This window comes from Benincasa hispida, chromosome 12 (assembly GCF_027475165.1).
Source record: "Benincasa hispida cultivar pf3 chromosome 12, pf3_genome.v1.1, whole genome shotgun sequence".
NCBI lineage: Eukaryota > Viridiplantae > Streptophyta > Magnoliopsida > Cucurbitales > Cucurbitaceae > Benincasa > Benincasa hispida.
The window spans coordinates 60,735,446-60,747,418 of record NC_143489.1 but is presented as its reverse complement, the minus strand read 5'-3'; the positions used below and the strand labels follow the sequence as shown (position 1 = coordinate 60,747,418).

The window sequence follows — 11,973 nt, the reverse complement described above, 5'->3', positions numbered from 1 at the left end:
GAATTTTGAACCCTCGACCTATTAAAAAAAACAATATTTTTATAAATAGAAAGTACAATATTTTTCTAAATAGTTTTTAAAACTACAATATATTTTTAATTTTTCCTAATTGGAAGCTTAGAGTTTTAAAAAATTTTGAATTTTTAAAAATTTATTAGATACAAAATGGCAAGATTAGAGATGTATTAGATAAACTAAGAGTTTAAAAATCAATTATCTATTAAACACTTGTACAAATTTATTTTACAATGTGGTAGTGCTATCAACTTCAATTAAAAAATAAAATAAAATAAAAAACCTAGAGCTTCAAATTTGGGTTCAAAAGAGACAAACATAATAGTTGAGGGGTTGAGAAAAATGTGGAGCAAAACCTTCAGGCAGTATTTCAAACTAAATACATGTGCACCAAATAATTACAATTTCATCTTCATATAACAAGTAATTCCAATAATAACAGTTAGCAAACAATGGACTCCCCATTTCTAACTCACTAAAAACTATATTTTTTACCCTTTGCTTTCACACATGTTAAACCAACCCCCCTAAGCTCTCATGGTTGGCAGAGAAGTAGCTTCCCAGAAAATGCTCTGAACTTAGACAATGCCCATCACAGACAGCAGCAAAAATTCAAGACAAATTGAGTTGACAAGCTTGAAGATTCCACCAAAACAGCCTATACAACAGAGGGTGGTCATACCATTCTTATGAGTAATACGAATGAATGTCAATATATTTCTGTTAAAAGGCCCGACCAGAAAACCTTGAGAACTTGAAAACGCCACAAGAGTTATTTTAATTCTCTGGCTCTCTCGCAGTTGTGGTTGTCGAATAGGCTGAGCAGACGATAACAGATATGTTTGAGACAAATTGGCGCTGGAACCATGTGTGATCAATCATTACAACTACAAGAAGATTTTGCTCCAAGAGATTAGCTGACCCTGATCAAGAATGGAACTGCTCCATTTCTAGAAAATATGATGGTTTGGAGAGATCCTGAACCAGGTTTCGACCATACCATGAAGTTTGAGCTTCCAAGCCAGCCAGCATAATGAATGTGTTCATGTTTCAAAGCAGCAATTTCAGAAGAGAAATGGTGAATTGAACCATGCTAGTTCCTTCAAGGGCACCTCTGTGAACTCCAGGGCTGAAAAAATCGTGTTAACGAACAGAAGTTGGATTGTGATCTAAATGCCAAAATTCTGTTAAATAGCAATATCAATTATTGCAACTCATCTCAAATCTAAGCACTAGTCATTTAGCAACAGAGCCCTGCACAAACCAGCAAAGTGGTTTCATGATAATTTGGAGATCAAACATCAACATGGAGGCAATTTCAAACCGAACCAGATTCAGCTCTCTCTTCCTGCGAATCACCTCTGGCTTTTGCCCCACATGCCTGTGGAGAATTTTCAATGTCACAAATTCCGTCAGAAAAAGTTTCTTTACCATAAGGTCTTGCATTTTTACAATCAGATGTTTCAAAGGGGCCTCCATTAGTGCCACACAAGCTAGCAGAAGAGACAAGTGGATTTTCACTGTCATTGGGAAAATTTTCAACCGAATGAGCAGGTTTAAGAGCATTAGCATGGGAATCGTCCTCGTGGAATTCATGACCATTAATCTTATTGAATGACTTATCATCTTCAGGAGAATCCACTACGGGTATGTCATTTAGAAACTCATCGGTGCCATAGCCTATTGCAGGAGGAAAATATTTCTTCTCAGAAACGGAGTCAGCCAACTCGTGCCCAGCATGAGAGTTAGAACAAATGATTCCTTCATCTGAAACTTTAACCTTAAGTTCAAGAGAATTGTCTGAAGATGTATCAACTTCCATACATTGGGAAGTGGACTGCAAATGGTCCTCTATACCATGCTGAATTCCAGACTTATTTTTCCATTGAAGAGAGTCGGTTGAATCAGATGGAGATGAACATTTAACTTTATCACCAGAATCAGAATCTGAATTTACGGTTTGCATTGGAGAACATGACGGTTTACCTTCACAAAACACATCCAGAGGACTATTTGCCGCAGAAGTATCATTTAGAGAAACAGATACGGATTCAGGATTCGGGTTAGTAACAGCTGCTTCATTTGTTTTCTCCTTAGAGTGATGCTGTTCGGTGTCATCACAACTTTGAGGTTCATGGCCAGATGAGGTCTCTGTATCCATCTTAGGACTACTGAACTCTGTACTTCTACAATCCGTTTGCTTTGCACCTTTTAAACAAAAACAGACTGAATAATTAAATTGGCAGTCAAACCAATTTTGTTGTTAACATAAAACGAAGAAAACTATATAAAAACCTGAGCCAGTAGAAGTATTCTCCTCGACAATTGTCTCTTGGATTAACAACTTCTGTAACATATCTGTTCCAGGGAACACCAACATATTCATCAATCTCATTTCTTGCTTGAGTGACTGCTCCAAAGGACTAAAGCCAAAAATCACATTCCAAGTGTGCATGAGCTCAGCGATTGCTGGTATAATCAGTTTCTCAACCTTAAGCATGCGGAGGGCCTAAATAGAGCAATAATAATAATAAAAATAAAAATAAAATAAATAAATGTTGCAGCTATTGAAGAAAATAAGTCTTAAAAACTAAAATTTGCAAACCCACAACCGTCAATTATCCACAAATAGGAGGAGATTAACATCTTGTGTAGCTTACAGATTCAATTGCGCAAAAGAGCCGACGGCACATTCCTTGACGTCTATAAATATGGCGGGTACCGATGAATGGCATTTCAGCTAACTTAGTCCCATGAAACCTAACCATATAAAAGATAGCAAATATCAACAAAACCTTATTGCCAAGCAAGCATCAATACCTGAAGATTCAACCAAAAACCTTTTTCATCAAATAGTCATTTTATAGGTATCTCTTTCTCGACTAGCTAATATGATTAGAAGATATCAAATCCTAAAAGGTAAATATCATGTACGTCTAAAAGTTAACTATCTTCAGACGAAGTCTGCAACCTTTACCAACAGAACAAATACCGATCTAAAACACACCAACTGGAGACACAACTACATTCAACAAAACAACTATATACGTACAGACCACCAAAATAAAAGAAAAAAGAAAAAGAAAAAGAAAATGAACATGAATTCTCCTCCAGTTTTTTAATTTTAGCAGATAAATCCTACTAACAATGAAGGCCAGCAAATAAATTCAAAAGAAGAATTCTAATTTTAGCATATTTAAGTTCTAATATAAACAGCATGACAACTTCACAGCATAAGATCAATTCTCATAAAAGCAATCTAAGGATCCATGGATAGGTTTCTTATTTTTGCACCATAATGCTCGTCTAATGGCCACCACCTTGAGTTTTGGGATTCTAGTATCCTAACAGAACGACATAATAGGGAAAATTGTACTCAACCTTTACATTTCTTGTTAAGGTCCAACGACATAATAGGGAAAATTGTACTCAACCTTTACATTTCTTGTTAAGGTCCAACGACATAATAGGGAAAATTGTACTCAACCTTTACATTTCTTGTTAAGGTCCAATTCTTTCTTAATTCTTCTTTATTATGGTAAGGTCTTGATGCAGTGGGTTTAAGATATTACAACAAATCCATGACCTTACAAAGTAGAAGTTCATCCTATAGTTCAGAGAAAGCTCTCGAAGAACAATAGTTCCATTTCAAATATGATTTCCAATAACTTTCCATTACAATCCTGAAGTGTCTATTTATAGACTTACAAGGAAATATGACAAATAATTAATTAAACTTGAATACTAATTAAACATTAAAGTAATCTAAATTAACTAAACAAATATCAACTCAAATATACTAATTATTTACACGCCATATGGTAACCATTTGGTTTTTGGTTTTTGGTTTTGAAAATTAAGCCTATTTCATCCACATTTCTCACAATAATTTGCATCTTTCTTATGTTTGAATTCCTAGCCAAATTCCAAATTCCAAAAACAACTTTTTCAAAGCTACTTTTTTTAGTTCTCAACCATTGGTGAAAAGTAGAAAACAAAGGAAGAAATTTGAAGGTGGAAGTAGTGTCCATCGGTTTAATTTTCAAAAACAAAAACCAAAAACAAAATGTTCACCAAACGGGGCTTTAATAATTCACTACAATTTGGCAAGATAAGGATATCTTTTGGAGTAATTTTTAAATTGTTAAAATCACTTTTGTCATGTTCAAAACCACTTGTCTTTAAACAATCAAAATCAATTTAGCGTTTGATTTGTGTTTGATTTTAACACTTACACGATTTTCTTATCATCAAAATTTATTTTGCATGATTAAAGTCATACTTGGAAGTGATTTTGGATGTGACAAAAGTAATTTTAACCATTCCAAAATCACTACCAAACATGTCGTAAATCCAGGACAACAAGATGGGAGATATTGATTTTTCCTTTAAGGATTATGTTCAGCGCTGCTTCCTAAAACAAGTTATTTGATGCTGGCAGGTGTTTCCTTTGGGAAAAACCGTGAGCAAGGATGATGCTTGGTGGTTCCTTTGCTGATTGTTCCTTATCAAATGGTTTGTTTGCTGATTGTTGCTTTTCTGATATGCCAAGTTATAGACAGAAACTTGTGAAATTCTTGCTGTTTGTCTACTCAGCGGAAGCTCTCTTAATGACTGGTTCACTAATAATTATGTCTAAAAGAAACTCCTACCAATGAAGTCCCTTACATGCAAAGTTACACAATCATACAACTAAAACCAATCTACAACCTATCAAATGGCAACATCAGTATAATTGGCCCAAAACAAGCCATATAAAAGAAAACGAACATGAATTCTCCTATAACAGTTTTTTCCAATAGAATCTTCTCAAGTTTAGGAGCCAAGTCAACAGATAAAACCTACTAACAATGAAGGCCAGCAAATAAATCAAAAAGAAGAATTCTAATTTTAGCATATTTGAGTTCTAAAATAAACAGGACGAGAACTTCTCAGCATAAGATTAAATCTCATAAAAGAAATCTAAGGATCCATGGATATAGGTTTCTTATTTTTGCACCATAATGCTCATCTAACAGCTACCACTTCGAAACCACCTTCCTTTGGAATTCTAGTATCCTAACAGGACGACCTAATAGCAAAAATGTACTCACCTTTGTATTTCTTGTTAAAGCTCCAATCCTTTGAAGTCGCCTTTTTTATGCTAAGGTCTTGATGCAATGGGTTTAAGGCATTACACCAAATCCATGACCAAACAAAGGAGAAGTCCATCCATATAGTTTGAGAGAAATCTCTCTGAGAACAATAGTTCTATTTCAAATATGATTTTCAAAAGCTTTCTATTACAGCCCAATAGTGTCTATTTATAGCCTTATAGCTAGACGGAAATATGAGAAATAACTAATTAAACTTAAATATTAAAGTAGTCTAAATTAACAACTGATATTAATTCAAACATACTGATTATCTAATGATACTCCTTATTATATGAGGTTGTTTTTTGGTATCCGTGAGTGACCAGGCAAGCTTACGTGCACCTTGACTAATCTCACAGGACAACCCACCTGATCCTACAACATTTGGGTATCAAGAAAACTTGTAAGATATTAGATCTTAGGTAGGTGGTCACCATGGATGGAACCCATGACCTCTTAACCCTTAATAGGTCATGCCATCCATTTAACACTAGGCCACAAGCCACAATAGTTCATTATATCTGAGATTAACTTCTACATTTCAACATCGATCTTGACACTACATCAATTTGGCAAGATAAGGACATCCTTGGGAGTAATTTTAAAATTGTTTGAATCACTTTTGTCATGTTCAAACTTCAAAACCACTTGTTTTTAAACATTCAAAATCAATTTAGTGTTGACTTTAACACTTACACGACTTTCTTATCATCAAAATTCATTTTGAATGATTAAAGTCATACTTGGAAGTAATTTTGAATGTGACAAAAGTGATTTTAACCATTCCAAAATCACTACCAAACATGTCCCAAATTCAGGGACAACAAGATGGGAGATACGGATTTTTCCTTTAAGGATTATGTTCAGTATTGCTTACTAAAACAGGTTATTTGATGAGGATTATGTTCACTGTTGCTTACTAAAACAGTTATTTGATGCTGGCAGGTGTTTCCTTTCGGGAAAACCCGTGAGCAAGGATGCTGCCGTGAGGAACACTTGGTGGGTGGTTCCTTGGATGATTGTTCCTTAGCTAATGGTTTGTTTGCCGAATGTTTCTGTTCTGATGCATCAATTTTTAGTCAGAAACTTACGAAATTCTTGCTGCTTGTCTACTCAGTGCAAGCTTTCTTAATGACTGGTTCAGTAATAATACTGTCTAAAAGAAAATCCAACAAATGAAGTCCCTCAAAGTTACACAATCATGCAACTAGAACAAACAAATCTACAACCTATCAACTGGCAATGTCGGTATAATTGCCCAAATACAAGCCATACAAAAGCCAGAACATGAACTCTTCCAAATCATTGTTCAATCACATATACGTTTAGAAACATAGCACATATTTCAATCCAGAGCACGGTTTATTTGAATTTTTCCTTCGGCCAATGCCAGGTAAATATGAAGATGCAATACAATAGAAGTGTGATGCATGATACCTGATTGTTGCAGCAGAGATGATTTCATCACCCCTTTCCAAAATAGCAGTGTAGAAGCCACTATAATTCAGCCTATAAAAGTTAGATCTGGAAAGTTAAACATGATCAAGTCAGACAAACTTCCAGATGCTTTTCAAAAAAAATAATATTTAAAAAAGAAAAATTGCAGTAGATTTTGATCTAGTAGTTTTATCCATGTTGGAGCAATCAAAATTAAGTAGCTACAGTAAAAGTAAAAAGACACGGCGCCTGAGTTGGAAATTTCAAAGTACAACAGTCAACACAATGAGCTAAAGATCTTGTTAGTTGAAACAATGGAGTAAAATCAAGTTTATTCATGATAATGTTATTATTTGAAAGAGCACTCCTAAAGCATCAAAATTATGATTATGAGAACATACTATATCAGTATTGACAGACGAGACAAAAAAAAATCTTACCCACAGTTATAAAGAACATTATGAATTAGATTTATCCCACTCCTCCTGTCAACAATAGGCAAAAAGCATTCATCCATAACTGTTAATGCAACAGCCAGTTTAGAGTTACACTCGATCCTTTGAGAAAGTCCACGAACAGATACATCCGAATCTTCACTTGTTCTACGGATAAGAGACCATGAGAATCCTGCATCTAATTCATGTTTCGCCCCAAGATGCTTCTGCAAACTCTCAAAAAGCTGTAAAATGCAATAATTAGTCTGCAAATAAAAATTTTCGGTAGGTAGAAGCTGGAGTTCTTAAAATTACTTAAAAGCAGAAAACATCCACTAGCGTATTGTGGCAACTAAGGAACCTTATACCACTACGCTACGTGGTCACCAGCATGCACAGACTAAAAGTATGGTCATGGAAGCCTGTATTCACTACCACATTCAGGTGATTGAAATATAACAAGGAGTAGCTCCAAGGTACATGAACATTACAGAGGAAAAATCCACGTATAAAAAATCTTCATAAGATTAGGATGAAAACAGGACATCGTCAATTTTCCTATAATTTCTCGAAAGTAAAAGGTTTAAATCCAAGGAAGAATAATTGGTCAAAATAGTAACAAACATTTGCACATACAACATAACTGTATTATCAAATGACTTAAATGACAACAGGATTCATTTTTCATTTTTTTTAACAAGAAACCACACTTTCCACACAGAAATATGAAAGAACATACAAGAGCATAAAAAAACTTCTGCTCAACAGGAAGGAACCTAATGAAAACAACAAAAGCAAAACAAAAAAAAAAAAAAAAAAAAAAAGGAAAGAAAGAAAGAAAGAAGACTCAACTCCAAAATTATAAGCTTAATTGCTAATTACAACAGACTTTAACCACAGAGGCCCAAACCGAGGAACAAACCTAGTGACTTCTCACAACTCCTCCATAGAAAGCTCCTGGATAACTACAGTCTACAGCAAATAACTATTGAAAAAGTGAATAATCTACACAGTCCCTCAACCACTTCATTCATTTTTTTTTATTACTTTATTCATAACGTCCACATTAACAAATAACTTATGAAAATTTAAAGTCATACTAAAATAAGATTGAGAACTAGAATAAATTGAAATTTTTGCTACCTCTCTGCAACTCTTGCCACAAAAAGAAGTGACTGAAGTGTTGGAATGATCAGGAGTATCCATCTCTGGAATGCAGGACTCATGAACTGCAGCAATAACCAAAATATAACCAAAATAAAAATTCTACAATTACAGTTGATGAGCAGGGAAGAGAACAAATAAAAGAGAGAACAAATTGAAGTCATACATTTTTTCTCGCATAACATGCAAGTAGATATCTCAGGAACAACGGTATTGTCTCCTTGAGAAATATCAACACTGGCAACTCCACAATACTTGCAAGTACAATTTGGGCAGTGCCAATCACCTGGAGGAATCTGCACCAAAGGGAATAAACGATCAAAGGGGGGGGAAGTCTCAATTAAGATACTTAGCTAACATGGGCAAAAGCTTATCACTCAAGTACTCTACCCTCGACTAATTCCTGTTCGATACCGAAAGAATTAATTTGAGAATAAAAAACAAAAAATGAGCAGAAAACAAGCTCATTCAAAGAGAAGGGAAGAGAAGCAAATCACAGACAAATAAAGCTACTAATATTGCAAAAACCAGTGTATGTCAGTTTTCAAAGCTTCCTAAAATTTATGCACGTGTGTGTGCGAGAGAGTGTATGTCCAAACAAATAATCCATCCTCACCTATACACAATTCCCTAAATTCAGCTAGAAAATATTTCTAGCCTCCTTCACGATTACAATCATAAACTGTGATCAATAAAAAAAATTAAACAGGTGGCATGGCAAAAGAAAAGGCTAGTATTGATGAGGGAGAAGGATATGGAACACCTTGCAAATATAATAGGCATACCTACCAACAAGCACAATAAACTAGACACTCACCTGAATATCTAAACAACTCTGATGAAAAGTTGATGGACACCCATCACAACAGATCAAGTCTCCACCATCTCCACAGATGCCACATGTATCATCATTTGGATCATCACCGTCAATTTCAACTGTGTGGAAACTGAGGCGTTTAGACTCCTCCTGTCTATTCCATGCATCTCTCTGGCACTGCAGAAGAGAAACCCCAGACTCCAAAAAGATGTTTTGAAAAGGTTGCCGTAATTTGCTTCCAGCATGTATCTCAAATTTTGAGACAGTGAGGATTTTGCTACAGCAACCGCAATGGATGCCATCTCTGGTAATCCACCCCTCCAGCATCACCCGGGTCTGTCTGCGGTTCATGTACCGAACCTTTTGGCTCAACTGCACAGTTCCGGAATCAATAAGCCAGGAAAGCAGAGTCCTTTTACCAGTATATGGAACATATCCATCATTCTCTGAATCTAATCCCCTACTAGAGCCACGAACTAACAGTCCAAGCTTTCTACCTCTTCTTCCATGTAAAATACGTGAATTGGATCCAGAAGAAGATTTTACAATGGTATCACGCGAATACTTACTAGAACTTTGACCTTTGGAGTTGACACTGGGAAATCCATTCTCGTTCAATTTATTTTTAAAAGACTTTCCACCCTGCTTTATGAAAGAGCTTAACTTTTCTTCATTGCTGTCACTGTCCATACTGTCCATGTCATTTTTTGTACCAGCAGATCTTAGTGCACTTGCTTCTTTAGCATTTTCACTGTCACTATCATCTCTCTGCTTATTTTTCCATTCCTTCTCAATTTTCTTTCTAGTTTTCCTGGTTAATTGACTAAGAATGTCATCTGATATTGGCGTAAATGAACCATCAGTACTAGGTTTAGCCTCTGCTCCTTCTTCATTCAATTGCTTTTGAAGGGCATCATAAGCCTTAATAATTGACCAATAAGCTGTTCCAGTGGGATTAACATAGACAGCATCTAAATAATCTCTGTTCCTTCTGGGTCTGTAATCGATTTTCCAGCCAGCACTAAGGAGCATTCCCCTGATCCTTTCACGTAGCTTTTGTTTCTCTGTTCCACTGCCTCGTTTTACTTTTCCTTCCTTTGCTGTACTTGGGGGAGTCTCTTCACATGGAATTTTTTCAACTTCACAACTTGCCTTCTTGGTAGATTTGTGAGCTTCAACAACCTTTTTTCTGGGCTTCAATGACACACTGCTGTCACCTGAATCCCAACTGCAACCCTTTACATTTTTTGTTGATGCTGAAGTTTGAAATTCTGTATGGTCTTTCTCTGGCTTAGAAAAGAGGTCCTGTTTCATATTGGGCTTAGTTTCTGGGTGGAGTGAAGGAGAAACTAACACTTTCCTCTTCAGAGTATCTTCGGTCCTTAAACTCTTTCTACTTTCTTCTAATTTGCGATGATCATACATATTGGAAGCTCCGCTCACATTTTTCTTCTTGTTAACCATTACCTTTAAAACTCCATTTTTCCCCTGAACCCTGATTGCTTCATCGGAATGACCCCTAAACTTATCTCTCAACAAGGGTGTTGGGAGGTGAGGTTCATCATTATCTGATTCATAATTAATCTTTCTGGGAGGCCTGTCCCGATCAAAGCTATTGGTTTGTTCGGCATACAAATGCTTTCTCTTGTCCACCAAAGCATGCTTGCTAGAAGAGGTTCCAAATTCCCTCTTGACGCCACTTTGAGGCAGTTTCATGGAACCAACAAACTGTCTTTCTCCACTGTCATTAAAGTGCTTCCTCTGCCTAGTCTCACTATCAATTTCATCGTACTCATTGAACTCAAAGACATCTAAGGTGTCCATATTTCTTCGTAGACCATCTCCATCCATCCTGTTGAGTAAACCATCATCATTTCGCTTAACGTACTGCAATCTATCCTTCTTTCTGATACTTCCACTCTCGTCCACAACATCTTTCCCAAAAGAATTCAAACCATTACAAACCCGAATGGTTTCAGGACCAACCCGTCTACGATGAGGCAACAATACCTCATCACTGGACCCAGAATCACTCAAAACCAACCTAGGCCTCTTCTTCTCTTTCTTTGCATTAAGCAAACGTGAGCCCGAAGAACCGGCGCCTCCTAATCCATCCTCTTTTTTTCTAACAATTAAGCAACCAGACGAGTTCCTAGTCTTTACCAAAACCCCCGACGGACCCCCAGATCTCACACCGTCTTCCATTTAAATCAACCCCCAACGCAAGAACCCTAAATTACAAAATCTTCCTCCATACCCATATTGAGCTCACACAAACCCAATACAATCCAGCTACAGCAAACCCTAATTCGATTGTCCCCGAAATCCCTCAACGAAAAACCTATCAGATCTGAAACAAAACAGATCCGAATTTTCTAAAGATTTTCCCAATTCCAAAACGGAACCACCAACCCCACCGTGAAGGAGATAGGAAGAATCTTACCTCAATAGAAAGCTCTAGAATTCCATGGCCGGAAATTCGGTTCAATTCCCCGCTAAATGCCCCGACGTACGAAACTGATCAGACACAAGTCTCTTAGTTAGGATCGTCATCGCCACTTTATTAAAAACCAAAGCAATTATAAAAATTTGCAGTCTTTTTTTTTCTTTTTTATTTTTTCCCATCCTTAACATTTATATTTTCCAAAGAATAATACTCATATTATTATTATTATTCTCTCTCTCTTTTTTTTTTCCCTCCTTTTTCCCTCCAAATCTCGTTTTCCTAGGTGGAGCAGGGAGTTAAATAACGGTGACGATTTTGCCACGTGAGATGGTAACTGAGCTAGGGTGGATCGTATGTCTGACGTGGCGAGATCTTAGTGGGAGTAGAAGATTGCTACGCTAATGCTAGCTGTTTTTTACAGTTCTGACTGTACTCAATTTTTGTGCGTGAGTATTTCATTTATTTATTTCTTTTCATTTTTAGAATATCTAATTTTCGAGTTTTTTTTTTTTTAAGGTAATACTT

At 36.1% G+C, this 11,973-nt stretch overlaps 1 protein-coding gene across 1 annotated transcript; it reads right to left on the bottom strand.

The window, feature by feature from the left end:
* Window positions 1-360: 360 nt before the first annotated feature.
* LOC120067174 (uncharacterized) lies at window positions 361-11,691 on the bottom strand. Its single transcript, XM_039018648.2, has 8 exons — window positions 9,003-11,691; window positions 8,352-8,481; window positions 8,165-8,250; window positions 7,028-7,266; window positions 6,588-6,674; window positions 2,676-2,775; window positions 2,311-2,524; window positions 361-2,223 (listed from the first exon to the last, which is right to left on the bottom strand). The coding sequence occupies exons 1-8, from the start codon at window positions 11,205-11,207 to the stop codon at window positions 1,334-1,336; spliced, it is 3,951 nt and encodes a 1,316-aa protein (XP_038874576.1). The 5' UTR covers window positions 11,208-11,691; the 3' UTR covers window positions 361-1,333.
* Window positions 11,692-11,973: the final 282 nt, after the last annotated feature.

What these genes read in the sequence shown, in the direction of transcription:
- LOC120067174 (XM_039018648.2), bottom strand. Translation starts at nt 11,207, where the DNA reads ATGGAAGACGGTGTGAGATCTGGGGGTCCGTCGGGGGTTTTGGTAAAG. An exon ending in GTGGCAAGAGTTGCAGAGAG is followed by an intron (nt 7,267 to 8,164) that starts GTAGCAAAAATT and finishes TGCATTTTACAG; the next exon opens with CTTTTTGAGAGTTTGCAGAA. An exon ending in GAATACTTCTACTGGCTCAG is followed by an intron (nt 2,224 to 2,310) that starts GTTTTTATATAG and finishes TTTGTTTAAAAG; the next exon opens with GTGCAAAGCAAACGGATTGT.